This window comes from Protopterus annectens, chromosome 2.part0 (assembly GCF_019279795.1).
Source record: "Protopterus annectens isolate FY-2018-M chromosome 2.part0, PAN1.0, whole genome shotgun sequence".
NCBI lineage: Eukaryota > Metazoa > Chordata > Ceratodontiformes > Protopteridae > Protopterus > Protopterus annectens.
The window spans coordinates 1398201798-1398221012 of NC_056728.1; the positions used below are offsets into that span (position 1 = coordinate 1398201798).

The following is a 19215-nucleotide window of genomic DNA, read 5'->3' on the forward strand; positions in this document are numbered from 1 at the left end:
CCTTAAAATAAAATTTCTAAACATTTTAAATTACCATTTACAAAACTATCACATTCCTTAAAATAAAAAAAAACATATTATATGTATAGCATATTTCAAAAATGCATAATGAATATATAAAAAATAATTTACTTTAAAATAAAGAACAGTGCATAAGACACCCAGATGTTCTTCGTGTTTCACTGTTGCAGTCATTACATTTGGGTAATCCTGCTGGCAGGTTGCCCTCAGTCGGCCTGAATTCCAAAGTCCTGGGTCCTGCGTCGGCTGCTGTCGCCCCTTCCCTGACATCAGGTTGTCAGGGGTATAAAAGGAGCAGCCAACACCATTTTCTTTAGTCTTTCTTGCCACGCGGTGCCCGAAGCAGAAGCAGTTCGCAAGTGCCGGTCAGCTAACTCCTGAGATTTTCGTGTTCGAGTTTCAGATCCGAAGTCTTCAATAAAGCTAAGTACCCCGTTGGGGAAACTTTTTTCTTGCTCCAGACCGATGTCAGAAAAAGTTAATAATTGTATTTCTTGTGGAAAGCAAATACCTCATAAGGATTTTCATTCTTACTGTATTCCTTGCCTAGGCCCTGATCACAACGTTTCTGGTTGTCGGTTTTGTGCTAGATTTAAGCGTCGGTATGATTTTGCTTTAAACTGTTTCGGATGCCAGTTTAATTATCCAGAAATGTCATCGGATAGCCATCCGGAGTTTGCAAAAAACGCAAAGAAAAGGAAAGAGATAGACAACCGAGGCCTAAAACCGACAACAAAGCTTCTCCTAAGCCAGTCGCTGGTTCACCGGTCCTCAATGAGGCGTTTTTGCAGCCCCTGACACCCGCTACTTTAGAGTCTCAGGCCACTACCGACTCCCACATGGAGTCGGCCATGCCACTGGAAACTCAAGGTATTAGAGCCTCAGATATTATCCCTTCAGATGGGTCCGGAGCCGCTGAGCAGGCACCGGCTTCTGAGGGTGTATTCAGACCTAAACATCTTTACATCAAAACGACTTCAGCTTCAAAGGCAAAGACCTAAAGCACCTTCTAAAGCAAAGAAACCAACTCAAGAGCCACATGGTCAGGCCTATATGCCCAAAAAACAGATGCTCAAAATGGCCAAAGACTTGATTACCTTGCTCCTATCCCCCTCCTGATAAGAGGCCTAGGCAAGAGACTGACTATGAATCTTCAGATCAGGTTTTCATTTTTTCTGATTCCTCTTCTGATCAGGAATACCCCCCCCCCCCCATGTGGATTCTGATGCTGAAGAATCTATACCTTCAGCTTCTCCTCCAGAGGACTATTCCTTTGGAGAAACCTTACATACCATGAGGGAGCATTTCCTCTGGGAGAGCCAAGATTTTTCAGAATCTAAAATGAGGCTCAGGGATTTCCTTTTACTACCTCAACACAAGCCACTAGCCATCCCACCTGTGTGTAGACGATGTGTTTTCGAAGTCTAGTCTTAACCCCGACTATTTACCTCCAGCTCCTGTTAAGCCTGACAGATATTACAGGCTTCCTGACTCTCATAAATTCCATTTTAAAAACCCTGCTGCAGACCCAGAAACTATTTCTCAGGGTCCCAAAGGAGTTAATGCTTCCACTGCAAAAAAAACCCTACCCCCTCTGACAGAGATTCTAGGGCACTGGATAGATGGGGAAAAAAGGTTTACACATCTGCTACCTTGGCTATAAGGGCCTTAAACTGTCAGTTTCATATGCTCCAATATCAGCAACATGTCATGTCATTGCTTAAACAGAAAATGTTGTTAAACTCTGACTGTGCAGAAAACAAGGAAATGCAGGATTTATTGCACGCAGCTGAACAAGTTGGAAAGCATACTTTGCAATGTGGTTTTGATTCTTTAGAGGCCTCCTGCAGAGCCGCAGTTACAGGTTCTGTAATTAGGAGGCATGCTTGGTAAAATGAACAAAATCTGCCTGATCATGTTAAAGTTAAATTATTAGATGCACCTTTACAACATGATACTTTGTTTGGCGTTAAGGCAGAAGAGGTGTTAAAGAAAATGGAGGACAAAGCTAAATCGATGCAAACGGCCAAAGAGTTTTTACAAGTACAACCACCTAGGTTTAGTAGACACTGGCCAACAAAGAATTGGTCCTTTCCTGTGTCAGACAGACCTCAAACGGGCAGATCCAGATGCCCTAGAGGCAGATCCCAGCCGCAAGGTTCATACCGGTCAAAGCAATGGGGGGATTTCTACCTCCAAAGTTGGAGAAGACAAATCACAACCATACAAGAAACAGTACCAATGACTTCCCCCTGCCTGCACCAAGCACTTATCTCCTGGCATCACCATTAGGGGGAAAATTAGCACTTTTTTCTCAAAATTGGCACATTATATCCCAGGACAATTGGGTCCTAAATATTGTGTCACAAGGCTACAAGTTCCATTTCCATACCCTGCCAAAGGCAAACGGCTGGCCAGATCTGCCAAAAAATCAATGGGCAGAGGCACAAAAACAAGTCTCATCCCTCATGGACATGAGGGCCATTCAACAAGTACCAGAGCAAGAGCAGGGACAAGGATTTTACTCGACTGTTCTTGGTACCCAGAAAGGACAAGGCCTGGAGGCCAACACTGGACCTATCTATTTTGAACACATTCTTGGATATACCAAAATTCAAGATGTTGATTTTGCAGCAACTTCTGCACATACTGGGCAAGAACGCTTGGCTTGTGACTTTAGACCTAAAAGAGGCATGTCCCAATCAGACAAATATGCAGAAGATACCTCAGATTCAAGGCTGGCTCAATGCATTACCAATTCTCTGCACTGCCCTTTGGCTTATCTACTGCGCCCAGGGTCTTTACAAAGTGCCTGGCACCAGTAATTGCATTCTGCAGACAAAGATGAATACAAATATATCCTTACTTGGACGACTGTCTAATTCAAGCAGAGAACAAGGACATTCTTCTACAGCATCTGGCGTTTGTGAAAAGACTTCTAACATGCCTAGGGTACACAGTCAATGAAAATAAATCAAAACTAGTACCCTCTCAAGAGATAATATTCCTGGGTGCAAGCTCAAATACAATTGCCCAGATGGCTTATCTCACGCCAGACAAACAAAGGCAACTGACTATTTCAAAATGTTGGCAACAAAGGCCCAGTTATCTGCAAAAAAAATTCTGCAGGCTTTGGGCTTCATGGCATCGTGCATCCTACTAATTCCATATGCAAGACTGCATATGAGGAAACTTCAATGGTACCTAAAAGGTGTTTGGACTCAACATTGCCACAGCCTGGAAACTATGATTACTCTCATTCACTGCCTGCAACAGGAGTTTTGATGGTGGGCAAAGGTTTGTCACCAAAACAAGGGACAGCCATTCACATTAACTCCAGCCAGGCAGACACTAACAACGGATGCATCAGATTATGCTTGGGGGTCCCACATGGCAGGAAGATGTATTCAGGGCACATGGACCTCAAACCAAATGCATCTACATATCAGTCAAAAAGAGATGCTAGCAGTTCAAAATGCCCTGACAGCCTTCAAGGACCTACTTCATCCAGGACAACTACTGATGAAGACAGACAACACCACAGTCATGTGGTATATAAACAAGAAGGGACACACACATTCTTACCCCCTTTGCAGACTAGCCATGACTTTGTGGAACACAGCATTGACTTACCAAGTACATCTGCAGGCACAATTCCTGCCAGGAAGGAAAAATACTCTGGCAGATGAACTAAGCAGAAACCTCATGGATCCCTACAAGTGGCACCTGGATCCACAAGTCTTCAGCATGATAACAAGGAAATGGGGATGCCCGGACATAGATCTATTTGCCTCCCCTCACAACTACCAACTAAAAAGATTCTGCACAAGGATTTATCACAGATAAGCATGGAAAGTGGACGCCCTGAATTTCAGCTGGAAAAACCTATCAGTATATGCATTTCCCCCTCTGCCTCTCCTCCCCAAGGTACTCCTAAAGGTCAGACAGGAGAAGCCAAGCATGATACTAATTGCCCCAGACTGGCCCCGCCAGTACTGGTATCCAATACTATGGAGCTTATCTCAATGCCCAGCTTGGACCTTACCTCAAATACCTCATCTACTGTCCCAGCAAAACCATCAGATCCTGCACAGCCAACTCAGAACTTTAAACCTGACAGCATGGCGAATAATGTAGTCATACAAAACACACTTCTCAGTAAAGCTGTGATGGATGTCATTTTGGAAGCCAGAAGGCTTAGTACTAGAAAATCTTATGCTGGAAAATGGAAGAGATTCTGTGCTTGGTACCAGGCACAAGGAACTGATACAGCTGTGCCAAATATTCCTCAGATTTTGCAATACTTAAATGAGATGCTGGACAAAGGCCTATCTGCCATTTCGGCTCATTACAATGTAGAGCCACAAATCTTTTCTCATCCCTTATTAAAGCAGTACCTCAGAGGAGCCAAAAATTTAAGACATCCAAGGAGATCACCAATGCCTACATGGGACCTCAACTATGTCTTGGAAAAACTCACCCTGCCTCCTTTTGAGCCAGCTGCTACTGCTGATATAAAGTTTTTATCTTGGAAAACAGCTCTTCTGCTAGCAATAACTTCTGCAAGACGAGTTTCAGAGCTACAGGCACTCATGGCTGTGGAACCTTTTATTATATTTTATCCAGACAGGGTCTCTAGGAGGACAAACCCAAGATTTATGCCTAAGATGGTGTCCAGTGTGGCTCTCAACCAAACTATTCACCTGCCAACCTTTTATCCAAATCCACAGAACAAGGGGGAGAGAATTCTGCATTTTTTGTATGTACACAGACAGCTTAGATTCTACTTGGACAGAACCAAAGATTTCGGAAATATAGAGCAGTTACTAGTGACATATGCTGCAGGATCACAAGGAAAGGCTATCTCAAAGCAGACTATTTCAAAGTGGATAGGCCACTGCATTCGTTTCTGCTATGTACATTTTCTCAGGGGAGTACCTACCAAGGACATTTTAGAGGCTGCTACTTGGAGTTCAGTGCACACCTTTACAAAGTACTATCATCTGCCATTCTACTCTAAATCCAGGGCAGGCTTTGCCACTGCAGTTCTGCAGGGCCTCATAGCCACTGCTAATGCTGTTTAGCTCTAGCCTCCCAACCTTAGCTTTGGGACTCTACCCAAATGTAATGACTGCAACAGTGAAACACAAAGAACATAGTACAGTTGTGTACACTTACCATAAATGTAGATGTTCGAGTGTATTCACTGTTGCAGTCCAGGTTACCCACCTGCCATCCCCCTTTTCTACTGATGGAACCTATCTTTCCTTCTCTGATTTATACAACCTATGTGGTGTATTTGCTTGTAGATGAAGGTAAAGTTTATATTGGTGCATGTAATTATACATATATAAATTTTGGCAGCCCTTTTAGTGGCCACCTGACATTTGGGGCAAGAAAAACTAAAGCAAATGGCGTCGGCTGCTTCTTTTATACCCCTGACAACCTGTCGTCAGGGAAGGGGCAACAGCAGCCAACGAAGGACCCAGGACTTTGGAATTCAGGCCGACTGATGGCAACCTGCCAGCAGGATTACCCAAATGTAATGACTGCAACAGTGAATACACTCGAACATCTACATTTATAATGTGTACACAACTGTACTTTTCATAGTCTCACTCTGCTTAATAACAATAAACTGCTTATAGACAATTTATCATTTAATCCTGGGGTTTTAGTTACATTCTCTTTAATGCATTCATTATGCATACATATATAGTTTTATTTATTTATTCATTGATTTATTTCATTTTGTTTACAGGGAAAAGTCCGACTACGTTAAAAAAGCCCATTTTCAGCAGAGGCCCGGGAAGAAAAGCTCCACATATAAAAATACAAACAGTAACAATAAATTACTCTCTCTTTCTCACTTTAGATATATATATATATATATATATATATATATATATATATATATATATATAGTATACATTACTTAGTTTTTATATTTGGTCATTGGTTGGATTTTATGATTGTTACACTTTTAAATGAAATATCTTTAGTTCACTTTATTATTTGCGTTGTTGTTTGATATCAGGCTTTATGTGATATTAATCATGCAAACAAGTCCAATGATTAGAATGAACACACTTAAAAAGAAGTTGAAGCAATGCTACATTTACTGCAGGAGTATATGGTAAATGAGTTTCCATCAACCTATTTCACTACCAAAGACATGAGAGAAACTACAGCCCTGAAGTTTTCACTAACTGGCAAAGATAAGGAAGAAAAAGACTGATTATGAAAACTAAATGCCAAGAAATGTGTAATAGTAACCTTTGGGAAGTTATCCATCCCTGGTAAATATCATATTGACAAAACACCCCTTAGAGATGACCGAGTAGGCAGGGATGTAGGGACACACATAGATAGTAATCTAGTCTTTGACGTTCATGTGTCTACAGTGGTGAGGAAATCATTCTATGTTGTGCAACTTATAAACAAAGGTATGGCATCTGAGTCCAAGGAAGTCATTGTTCCACTGTATTCAGAATTCATCAGACCTATATTGAGTACAATGCCGTCTTTGGTATGTACCTAACCAGGCATGTCCAGCAATTGGAATGTCCACAGAGGTTCCTCACTAAAAGAATACGGGGAGTAAGTAAAATGTCCTATGCAGAGCGCCTCAAGGCCCTATCCCTGTATTCTATCTCCTACAGACTTTTGAGGGAAGATCTGTGCCTGGTGTACAGGGCATTGTCAGACCCCTCTCTGATGGACCTCTGCATATCCACAAAACAAACAGCACCGGAATTACCCATTCTAAAGACTTAAACCTTGCCTCTGCTATAAATAGGACCTGCTGGAGAGCTAAGTTTGTATCCCAGAGACTACCCCATCTATGGAACAGGCTCCCCATTGATGTGAAGCAGAGTTCTTCCCTAACCTAATTCAAAGTGCAACTTGGACAATTGGATGATAAACTGGAAATTTATCCCAGTTCATCTCCCAGGCTGATGCTTACACTTATCAAGGGTATTGAAACTTGTCAGAGATTTGGGATGCATGGCTAGGCTTAAAAAGGCCCTTGTGGTTGTTAACCTAGTAAAGGGCTATGAACACGCATATGATGACATCCATGTGCTTGAGAAAATGGCAAAAGCAGTCTTACTTTCACCCCAGTTGATGCTGCAAGTGACTGCATTGTATGGAAGTTTTGGATTCCTTTATAGTGGAAAGGAGAAGAATGCTACCAAAGATAAGATAATACTTGATTATTGCTAAAAAACACATCACAGGAGACACTGATACTGATGTCGTTGAACTTTGAACTTTCACATATGTTCTACAGTAAAACACCTGCCTGATAGTTCACCATTGAACATGCTTAATTATATCAACAGTAGAAGCGTATGTGATCTGTATTTGAATGTAAATGGTACGTTCCATATTTTATTTTTAACATTTGTTTACCGGGAAAGTCTGACTGGGACAGGGCCCATTTTCAGTGGGGGCCCAGGAAGAAATGCTACAGATGCATGTCTTTGGAATGTGGGAAGAAACCAGAGCACCTGAAGGAAACCAACACGAATGCAGGGAGGACATGCAGATGCCACAGATAAGGCACCCCAGCTGAGAATTGAACTGGAGAACTTCTTGCTGTGAGGTAACAATGCTAACTCCTGCACCACTGAGTCCCCCATATCCTACATGTGGTACCCACTGCAGTAGGTTCAGGAGAGAGAAAAGCTTCTCAAGACTGAAATTAATTAAAAAATAAGATCAGCAATGACATGGGCTCACCTGAATTGTTTGACAAAAACTGAACACTGTATTTGCAAAGGTCTGGACTTTTCTAAAGTTATTTTCTAAAGTTATTGAAGATTTTGCCTCATCAAAAGCCAAGAAGTTCACTGTTAAGACACATAAGCTGGGATTGTATTTTGTGCCTTCTTAATTTTATGCCATTGTTTGTTCTTTAAAAAATAAGCCTTTGCGGTTAAACATTTAGTATTTATTTTTGTTGCCATGAAAATTGTTATGGAAGTTTAAAGCATAATTTAAAATATTTTTGTTTTCATTTATTTTAAGATCTTGTATGTTTTTCACCTCTTCTTCTTTCAGCTTTTCCCAGTTAGGGGTTGCCACAGTGGATCACCTGTCCGCTCATGATTGGCAGTGGAGTTTTACGGAGTCGAGTTGCCAGCCCGACGCCCAACCTTCCACAGAAGGGGCACACATGCACATACTCACACCTAGGTCCAATTTAGAGTGTCTAATCCACCTACAGCATGTCTTTGGGATGTGGCAGGAAACTGGAGCACCAGGAGGAAACCCATGCGACCACAGGGAGGACATGCAGACTCCGCACAGAAGGCACCCCAGCCAAGGATCGAACCGGAGAACCTCTTGCTGTGAGGCGACAATGCTAACCACTGCAACATTCACCACCACAGGCAAATGTTAGAATATGTGAACTCAGATGCATGTTGTAGTTATTGTTCTTAAAACTATTGCTGAAGTTGTAACAAGTCGTTTACCTTATTTTATGTATCTCTGTTCAGTTTTAACTCTATTTGTTTAATATGCAAGTTATTAAATGTTGCAGATAGATATTTGCACAAACATTTAATTAGTTATTTTCTTTTATTTATGCAATGGTGGTGTTTCTGTGGTACAGTAGTCTGACATGAGACTCCCCACTTTCATTTCTGCCTGTGTCCCCATTTTGTCTAAATCCATCTCTGGCTGAATCATATATGTAAGTCATTGTTGCGGCAATGTGCAGGATCTCTTTCTAAACTAGTTGGTCTGCCTGAATCCAACTGTAAGTGCAAATCCTGCTTATATATGCCCACAATTGTTTTTAAAATGATTTCAAAAAAAAAAAAAGTGCATGTTGTTGCAAATCTAACCTTTTTTTGTGGCTCAGGCATACAGATTTTCAAGACAGTTATGTGAATTACATGCCATCAATGCCTTCATCTAACGTTTTAGTGCTTAACTAACAGATGCAAAATAAGAAAAAAAATGTATTTTCATTTGAAGTCTACATACATTTGTACTTCTGCAAACTAGTTTGCAGTCTCTTAATGTTTGTGTATCGACTGGTATCTGTTAATTTGTTTTTCCATGGTACATATATGACCTTTTTTTTTTTCTTTTTACATTCAAAAGGTGGATATGACGCATGTACGAAGCATTGCTGACAGTGTTAACAGCATGTAAGTACCTTCCACTGCAATGCATTTTCACAAAATATTATGTTAAAAAAGGTACAACTTAACAAACACTGCCTTGGTAGAGTGATAAGATAAACATCTTTAGGAAAATCACATCAAAGTGTAGTTATGAGTGCATGATGCTAATGGGAAACAGTAAAATGGATTTTTAGTACAGGATCTTTTTGTTTCTGAAAAAAATACTATCATAAACAGTTTGTGGTACTAAAGGCATGCTATGATAAAGTAAGAAAAAGAAATGCATAGTAGAAAAGTCCATTTTCTGATCCATTTGTGTTGTTGACAACTGCAGTGATAAAAAACTGAGCAAGGCAGATCTGTCCTCTCTGTCTCCAAGAACAGTATCCAGTTCATTGTGTGAGATCCAGAGCCATTCTCAGGCAGGATAAGAGATGTTATCCCTCCAGTGTGTTCTGCATCTGCCCCTGGGTCTTTTCTCAGTGAGTGGTGCCTAGTATGCCCAGGTGACATCCTCGTAAGGTGCCCAAGCTACCTCACTGACGCCTCCTAACTAGATGAAACAGTGACTGTACTCTAAGAATCTCCTGTGTAGCTATGTTTCTCACTCTGTCATGGAAAATGAGCCCAGATAGCGTGCAATGGATCTCATTTCTACTGGTTATATCTGCAGTCTTATCCTTTCAGTGCTACCCAAAGCTCAGTACCAAAGTGAGTGGAGAAACATATACTGAATGTAAGCCAAATACTTTGTCCCTGGGGTCATCTCATGCTTAATGACTATAGTCCAAGTTCAGTGTCTGCAATATTACTGTCACTGCACTCATTCACTCCTCAGTCTTTCAGTGTTGTCAACATTCACCCAAAAACATTCAGGGATATAAAATGTAATTAGTACCTGCATTAAAGGCATTACTAGAAGATAAGAACCTGTTGTGAAATGTGTTCATACATAGCTATGTTTAAAGAAAGAATTATGGTTAAAATTCCACATAGTTTGGGACAGTGAAGGGAACCCTGTCCCGTGAGAGGATATCAACACCCCCAGTTTGACAACAGCATCACCACTGGGTGTTGGACAGTAGCTCAACTGGTATAAAATATTAATGTCATCAGGGTATGTTACTTGCATGCAATGTCAAAATACTCAACCATTGCATATGTCAAGTATTTTGACATTGAGTTTTAGTGTTTTTAAGGGAAAAGGGAGTTGTGTTGAGGTGGGTATGTTAGTGTAGGTTAGAAGTATGTAGACGGAGATCACTGTGTTTTATAGGTATTCACTGGTGGTGTGGTTTGTAAGTGAGAACCAGCAGTGAATCGTTCCATACCAGAGATTTTTCACATGTTTGTGTTTGTGCAGTTGTGGGATTGGTATGTATAAATTTGAGCTTGTCTTCCACATGAGGGGTTAACGAGGGGGGGCTTGCCCCCCGTTAAAAAAAAAAAAACAATACTGATGCTGTTCGGGTGTTTTCCATTCTGTCAAAGACTTTGGATCTGAGCTGGGTTCTTCTTCATGGTTTTGCCATATGATCCTTTTGAAACATGCGCACGCACACAAACACACACACACACACACACACACACACACACATTGATAGTCTCCAAGACAAAAAGAACAAAAATGGACCAGCACTAAGGCAACCAAGCCCAAAAAAACAGAACGCAAACAATCGACAAATTTGGGCTTTGGAAATGCCAAAAGACTAATATTTCTTCTTCTTCTTTTGGCTTTTCCCGGTTAGGGGTCGCCACAATGGATCACCTGTCCGCTCATGATTGGCAGTAGAGATTTACGGTGTCAAGTTGCCAGCCCAGCACCCAATCTTCCACAGAAGGCACACACATGCACTCACTCACACCTAGGGCCAATTTAGATTGTCCAATAAGACTAATATTTATTAAAAGCATAATAATCAACATGTAAAAGCAAAGCTTTTGGGTGTAATAACCCCTTTATCAATGCATTAAATTAAAATTCCTGTCAACGCTAACTTATTAAGCCATTTAAAGTAATCATGTGACACCGCCCTGTAATATTTAAAGACACAAAAAATACCATAATATAATGCAAGAATTCATAGAATATATGTACATACATGTAAAAAAAATGTTATTTAATGAAGACAAGCCTGTTTCATCTTTAAAACAGGTTTGATGCTAACATTAGCATTCAAACCTGGTTCTAGATCAGAATGCATTCGTGGAATCCATTGATATTCACAAACTTTAAGCTTGTCTTTAAATTGTTTTTAATTTAATGCATTGATAAAGGGTTATTACACCCAAAAGCTTTGCTGTTTTACGTGTTGATTATTATGCTTTTAATAAATATTAGTCTTTTGGGCATTTACAAAGCCCATGTTTGTTGTTTTTTAGTCTCCAAGACAAGCCAGGCCTCCCAAAAAATACAACACTGCACACTTACCTAGAGGCAAATTATAGGAATACTGGTTCCCTGCTGGTATGTCTTGGTTGTGTTGGAAAATTACATAAACTCACATAGAGACAGGCAGGAAATATAGTCTTCACCTATAAGGAGCTATAGATATGGACTCAACCAAAGAACCAAGTTCTGTGAGGCAGCTACTTGCTCTGTCACAGGCCTGAGATCAGCTGATTTCACTAACATCCTGCCCAGGCCATCACAGATAGCTACTAAAGTGTACACTGCTAATGTTTGGCTGTAATGGAAAGTGAAAACAATTCTGGCCAAATCATTACTCTTCAAAGCAGTACAATACTCCCACACACATTCATAGAAGTTTAAGCTATAACAGTGATAGCTTTACACAGATTTGAGTAAATATACTACATTGTGTGAATTCTATATGACACTGGTCTTGTCAAGCTACATTAGTGACTGTTTAACAACAATCAGATAACAGCAGGGTTATGTCACTTTTATCCACAGACAGCCTTCATACCCATCAGCTACAATCACTTCATTGACTGTGTATACTTCATATTTATGACTGTGATTTACAAAATGACACAGCAAAACACAGCAAAATATTCCAACCTCCTTCACATAAGTAAAAAAAGAAGAGTCAGAATAATGGCCAATTTAACTTAAGCAAACAATGGCAAGGTCAGTTATTTGCATCTACAAACACCCCCTGCATCCAGCAATTATAGCCATTTTGACTATGTGACTCTCATGTCTCACAAGTCTAATGTTTGGTTATATATACCTCAGATATCTGATTTTGATAGACATAATGACCACAGTAGTGTATTTCAACTTTTTTCGCACAGTTTCCACAGTAAAGTGTTATAGCTTTCTCCACACAAATCATTTTAATCATGCAAAACCAGAACAATGAAAAAATGGCAAAAGAGTCAGTCACTTACATCTAGAGACATTCCCCAACTGTACCCAGCAATTATAGCCACTTTGTTGACTGCACATATCAGATGTCTGACTTTGGTAAAATTTTAAAAAAAAATGCATGAAACAAACATAAATGGGTTTACTTTAATTAAACAAAGTCGGAATCCATCGACACATAAACAGCGAAATGCGATAACCTCGAACACGCAAAACCACAAAATTTAAACATCGAAACTGCAATAGTCTGCCAGTCCCACCACCCATAACATATTACCTATGCAAACACAACAAAAAACACCTACATACACTAACCAAAACCCTACTACTAACCCTAAATTAAAGCACCAAAACCCCACTTGTAACCCTACACTAAACCCCACATACACAACTATCTATGCACTACCCTTAACCCCTCCCTAACCCTAAGGTCTGTAACTACTGCACACTTACCCTACAGAACTATACCCACACAAAGTAAATATTCCACACACACACACTTAACAAAACCCTACACTAAACCTTACATACATTACCTATCTATACACTTACCTTAACCCGCACCCTAACCCTAAGGTCCATAACTATCGCACATTTACCTTACGGAACTATACCACAGACGGGCCAACTATGACAATTCGACATTTCTGATTTCACTATTTAGTGCGTTCATTTCCGCGTTTTGCTGTTTGTGTCAATGGATTCGTATCCGATGGATTCCGCTTTTGTTTAATTAAAGTAGACCCACATAAACACACAGATGCTAGCAATTTACAATAAAGTCAGCCAACATTGGCTCTGAAATGCTATCCACTATCTATAATATGTTTTTGTCCTCCAGGAGTAAAAACACATCTCTGAATTGTGAATGTTATTTAATTTGGATGAAATTATTACTTTAATACTTTAATTAAAATTGTGATCACACTGTATTGCATTACTTATTTATCATGGACTACTTCTCCTTGTCTTGTGCTTCTACTGAAAATGGGTTTCAACACAGTGAGCATTTTGAACAACTAAACCACAAAGAAAAACAAATAAATGAAATTGACTGTGACAGTCTGTCTGTTGCATTACTGCATGCTGCTTTACAGTTGACTGTATGCTTTCTCTCCAGGATCAGGAATGCAACATGTGCCAGAATATAAATCTGTATAGTTGTATGCTGAGGTCAACTGCAGCGTGGAGATGCACTTTAATCCTTAAAAGTAGAATGGCATTATAATGTGGATTGTGTATTTCAGTATCTGTTTATAAGTCTATGAAAATTTTACTAAAGAAAGTTAAAGGAGAAATTAAGATACTGCCCTGAACGTACAGCCATGCATAATTGTTTCACATTGAGAGCCTGGCTTGTTGTATTTCATTCATCTTTCAATTAGTGGTGGGTATGATTTGTCTTTATGGAGAGGAATGCAACACATGACCAGAATATATTTGTACAGAGTTTTCATTAAACAGAAGTAAATTCTACGTATTTCTCTATAAAAATATTTTTTATTGGAAAATTCCATAACCAAAACTTCCCAGTGACAATGTGATAAAGTCAAATTCAGTATTCATTTGCATCTAAATAGTTAATGACAGAGTGGCAGTCACAGGCACATTTTGTAAATTAATATCCATGTATGGCTGACTACAGGTTTTACTAATAACTGTTACAGGTGTGCTGGTATATGATATTTCATACAGATGTACCAAATGTAGAGTTTTCAAGCATTTGGTAATGGCATTCTAGTATGCTATTTTATAGTTGGTGCCCATTAAGGGTTATTATATGGTTACTTTTGCGGATTGATAATGCAGTAAATATCAAAGTATAATTGTGTTCTTTCGTTGCATTAGAAGTAAAAAATGATAAAAAGGGGAACTTCATTGGAAAAAAACAGCATTGCTAAAACTCCATAATGATGATGGAAATATGGCAGGGTCAAATTCAGCAAAGAAATCATTTAAAAACATCAGTGGTAGATGAGAACCTTAAGTGCATTTTGTACGTCAACCTTTTAATATAATTCTCTGAAAGTTTTACTAGCTGCTATCCAAGAGGAACTGAAATAAGTTCTTTCATACACAGGTACTAAATGTAAGGTATTACAGGTACTCAACAACAACAGTTTGCTATGTTGCATTGTATTGGTTTCCATTAGCTTTGTATGCAATTTCTTTCATGGTTAGAATTTCAGAAAATGCCAAGAATGCTTATCTATATTAGGCTGCCATTATATCAGCGGTAAAAATCATTCATGTTTCTCCAGTAAGGAGAAAGTTGTTGCAACTGAAAGCAGCCCATGATCAAAACTTCTCTAATTATAGTAATAGTGTACTTGGGACAGCCTCAACATTGAGCTGCATTTATACCCTTACGTGTGTGTAAGATGGCATACTTAGATGCATTTTATACTAGAGTATATATCCCTGTATTTTAATAAGAACTCTTGAAAAAAAACAAAAAAAATCCTTGTTTTCCCGCTTTTCTGAACTAGAATAGTCCAGTCTTCAGATTTTGCTGATCTCTGGGCTTTGTCTTAGTTCCTGTGCTATCCATATCCTTATTTGGATAAGAGGAAGCTTCTTTGTTCACCAGTGGGAGTGGGGAGCACTGAGCAACCTATTTGTCCCTAGAGGATTGGTTCCAGCCCAGCAACTTGTAGTTTATTGGCCATTTTGGGTCAATTCCTGGCTCTTTTCAACCCCCTGCTATAAAGCCCGCTTTTGCGTGCTTTTTCACTTGTAAAAGACTCAGCACAGCACCTCGTGGTGTCCTGTCAGAGTTCTACAAGCAACAGAGAGTGAAAGAGTGACTTTCCTGGATTTATAAGTATTTTTTCTGGCTTTCGCTTAAATTACTGCATCTCGACTGCATTTCGCTTAAAAAACAGCTCTGCATATTGTTTTTACTGTACTTGTGTTGAATTTATACTGTTCGCACTTTAAAAAGTTATTTTCTGTTTAATTTAATTGTTAGGCTAACACACTCAAGTGCGCTAGCCGTTTTATAGCATTTATTGTTTGTTACTGTATCTTTTTCTCCTTTCTCTGTAAAAAAAGAAAAAATATATATATCTTTGTTTTCCCGCTTTTCTGAACTAGAATAGTCCAGTCTTCAGATTTTGCTGATCTCTGGGCTTTGTCTTAGTTCCTGTGCTATCCATATACTTAGGAAGCTTCTTTGTTCACCAGTGGGAGTGGGGAGCACTGAGCAACCTATTTGTCCCTAGAGGATTGGTTCCAGCCCAGCAACTTGTAGTTTATTTGCCATTTTGGGTCAATTCCTGGCTCTTTTCAACTCCCTGCTATAAAGCCCGCTTTTGCGCGCTTTAGCGCGAATTAGAGCGAAGTTGCTTATAGAGCAGCGCAAAGTTGCTCATAGAGCAGCATCGGGCAGCGCTGGTTAATCAAGTTTAAACTATTTCTGGCTCCGTAAAGTCTGCTCTTCAATTTTTCCCTTAGAACTGTTCTACTTGCAATCTAAACAGCCTATACTCTATCTGAAAAGCTCAGCACTTGCTCCTAAAGCATTTTTTTATACAGGTAAAGCACTCTTAAACAAAACAAAGTACTTCATTCACCTAAATTCCCTTGAGTACCCATTTCCCTATAGGTCCTTTCTGACTCAGTTACACAGCAATCTTTTTCACTATTTCTAGCATGTTGAAGGATCGGTTGCTGGCGTCCCCTCCTGTTCAGCTGGTGAATCTGGGAATCTTGAGGCAATGTTACAATTGCCTCATGTACACAGACAACCCTCTCCTCCTCCCAACAAATACAAATATATGCGAGAGATGCAACTATATAGCCAAACTGGAGGCTGAGCTCTCTCAATTCAGTACTGGCAAGACCAGTCAGGAGGAGAAGGTAACCACGCACACCACAAACCCAGTCTCACATAGAACTATCACAACTGCAAACCAAACACATAAACACACAAAAACATACTCAGAGGCGCTGATTAAAAATCTACCAAAACAACAGAGGCCTCCAAAGCAGACACCCAAGCAACCACCACCTCAAGACATAGCACATGCAACACATAGTTCACAAAGTCAGTGTGCTAAACAGTCACAGCCCTTAAGGCCAAACAACATGCCAGACACACTTGTAATAGGTGACTCCATAGTCAGACACACTGGCGTCCCGCTCACCAGACTGAACAAGGAAAAGGTCACAGTAAGCTGCCTGTCAGGAGCTAGAATCCGCCACATAACACAAGCACTCAGGTCACTCCACAGCAAGTACAAATATGACTCAGTCATTGTACATGCGGTGTGAACGACCTGAGACATACCTCCCTGGACTACATGAAAAGAGACATAGAGGAGCTCTCTGATTATGTAGCCCAGGCTGGTATGACCCTGACCCTGAGCAGCATCTTACCCTCACCAAGAATGATGCCACAGTACAAAGACAAAATGATCAGTTTTAACAATTGGCTTAATTACTGGTGTCATTCTAAGGGGATCCAATGTCTGTCTGCTTGGGATGACATGCTTGACAAGCCACGCTGCTTCGCAAGGGATGGCTTGCACCTGTCACCCCTGGGCTTCCGGATATTGGCCAAGGCTCTTGCCACCCCCATAGTGCCTTTTTTAGGCAAGGCTCAAATGACAAAAAAAACTAAGGGTAATGCTGCTCAGTGCCAGAAGTCTAAACCTCAAGATGCACGCCCTCGAAGCCCTCCTCAGTATGGAGAACATCGATGTCTGTGCAGTGACTGAAACCTGGTTCAAGGCTCCTGAGAGCACCCCAGCACTATCAGGTTTTAACTCATATCATGCTTTCCGGCCCCAAAACTTGGACCGAACCACAAAAGGAGGGGGAGTATCCATATTCATCAAAGATACCCACACCTCCAGGTTAGTGGCAACGCACGAAGCATCGGAGACCATCCAGGTGCAACTAACCATAGGCAAAACTTCCTTACAGTTTGTAGCATGCTACATACCACCCTCTCAAACTCAAGAACCCCACACATCCTTCCTGAAGACACTGGAGAGTATGAATATCTCTCCAAATACCATCATATTGGGAGACTTCAACTACCCAAACATAGACTGGGAACATTACTCAAGCCCCAGCACCCTAGCCCAAAGGTTCCTAGAATTCATAAACTCAAATGCAATGGAACAACTGGTCACCATTCCCACAAGAGGAGACAATATACTAGACCTGATCATCACAAACATGGGGACAAAATGCTCCACACCGGAAGTATATCCCTCTTTGGTAAGATCAGACCATAAATTAATCTCACTGGAAATCCACATCCCGCCCCCACCCCCTGCACAAAAGACCACAGTGAAGAACTTCTCAAAAGCCAACTTCACACTTCTTAAGACTGAAGTAGTATCCTTCAAGGCCCCTGGGCCAGTGGAAACCACAACCCACACTGCTGAATCCTTTGCAAATGCCTTCTACGGGCACCTTCAAGAATGTATGGATCATGCAATCCCAAATAAAAACAAGACCCATTCCCCCAAAGGCAGGCGCCCGGTCTGGTGGACCCCAGCCATAAACAAACTTTACAACAGGAGGAGGAAGCTACTACATGACAGAGCAAAATCCCTAAAAGGGAAGGCATCTCTGATCAGTACTAGCAAAAAACTACGATCACTCATAAAATCATCCAAGGCCAACTTTGAGAGAAAAATCACAAAAGACAATCACAAGGCCTTCTTTAGCTATGTTAGAAACCTGGGTGGAAACTCCCAGATATGCTCAGAGTTAGTCCAAAATGACACAAAATACACTGAACCCACTGACATTGCCAACATTCTGGCAGCCAGGTTCAGTGCAAATTTCTCCTCCCCTTCCCCCCCAAAAGGAGAAATAACTATCCCAGCAGAGTGTAGCCTCCCTAACATCTCAGATGCCCAGGTGAGAGCCGCCCTCTCTAAAGCTAAAAACACAGCATCAATGGGACCGGACGGTGTCCCAGGCTGTGTGCTACATGAACTCCAAGAGGAACTAAACCCACACATAAGGCTGCTGTTTAATCTTAGTCTTACTACAGGATACGTACCCAAAGAGTGGCGTACGGCAACAGTGGTCCCACATCACAAAGGCGGTGCTTCTACGGACCCTGGAAATTACCGCCCCATAAGCTTGATGAGCCTGGTCTGCAAAGCTATGGAGAGGATCATTATGGAACTCATAAACAAAGACATTGGGGACCTACAGACATTGGATCCTACCCAATTTGGCTTTGTCAAGGGCAGATCCTGCCTTTTGAACTTGGTCGACTTTTTTGAAACAGTCACTAAGGCCATTGATGAGGATAAGGCAGTTCACACAGCCTACCTTGACCTTGCAAAAGCCTTTGACACAATACCCCACTCAGGCATCATAGACAAACTCACCAGCTTAAATGTAAATCCATATGTCACAAGATGGCTTGCAAACTGGCTCAAGGACAGAACCCACAAGGTCTGAGTTTCTGGAGCTATGTCAGACTCTAAGCCAGTCACAAGTGGTGTCCCACAGGGCTCAGTCCTGGGACCCCTCTTGTTCGGCATTTATTTTTCCGAGGTACAGGCAAACATAGGAGGATTGTGGCAGACAAAGTTTGCAGATGACTGCAAACTGGGCGCCATAATTGATACTCCAGCGGACACAAACATACTTCAGAGAGGCCTCATAGAAATGGATAATTGGTGCCAGAACCATGGCCTTAAGCTGAACGCCAAAAAATGTATAGTCATACCCTTTGGGATG

General features: G+C 40.8%; 1 protein-coding gene across 1 annotated transcript in view; it reads left to right on the forward strand.

Annotated features, from left to right (window-relative positions):
• MGAT4D (MGAT4 family member D) overlaps positions 1-19215 on the forward strand; it is a 997995-nt gene that overhangs the window by 467714 nt on the left and 511066 nt on the right. Inside the window, exon 5 of the mRNA XM_044060402.1 lies at positions 9142-9188. Coding sequence (XP_043916337.1) covers positions 9142-9188 — 47 coding nt within the window. The remainder of the gene's footprint in view (positions 1-9141; positions 9189-19215) is intronic.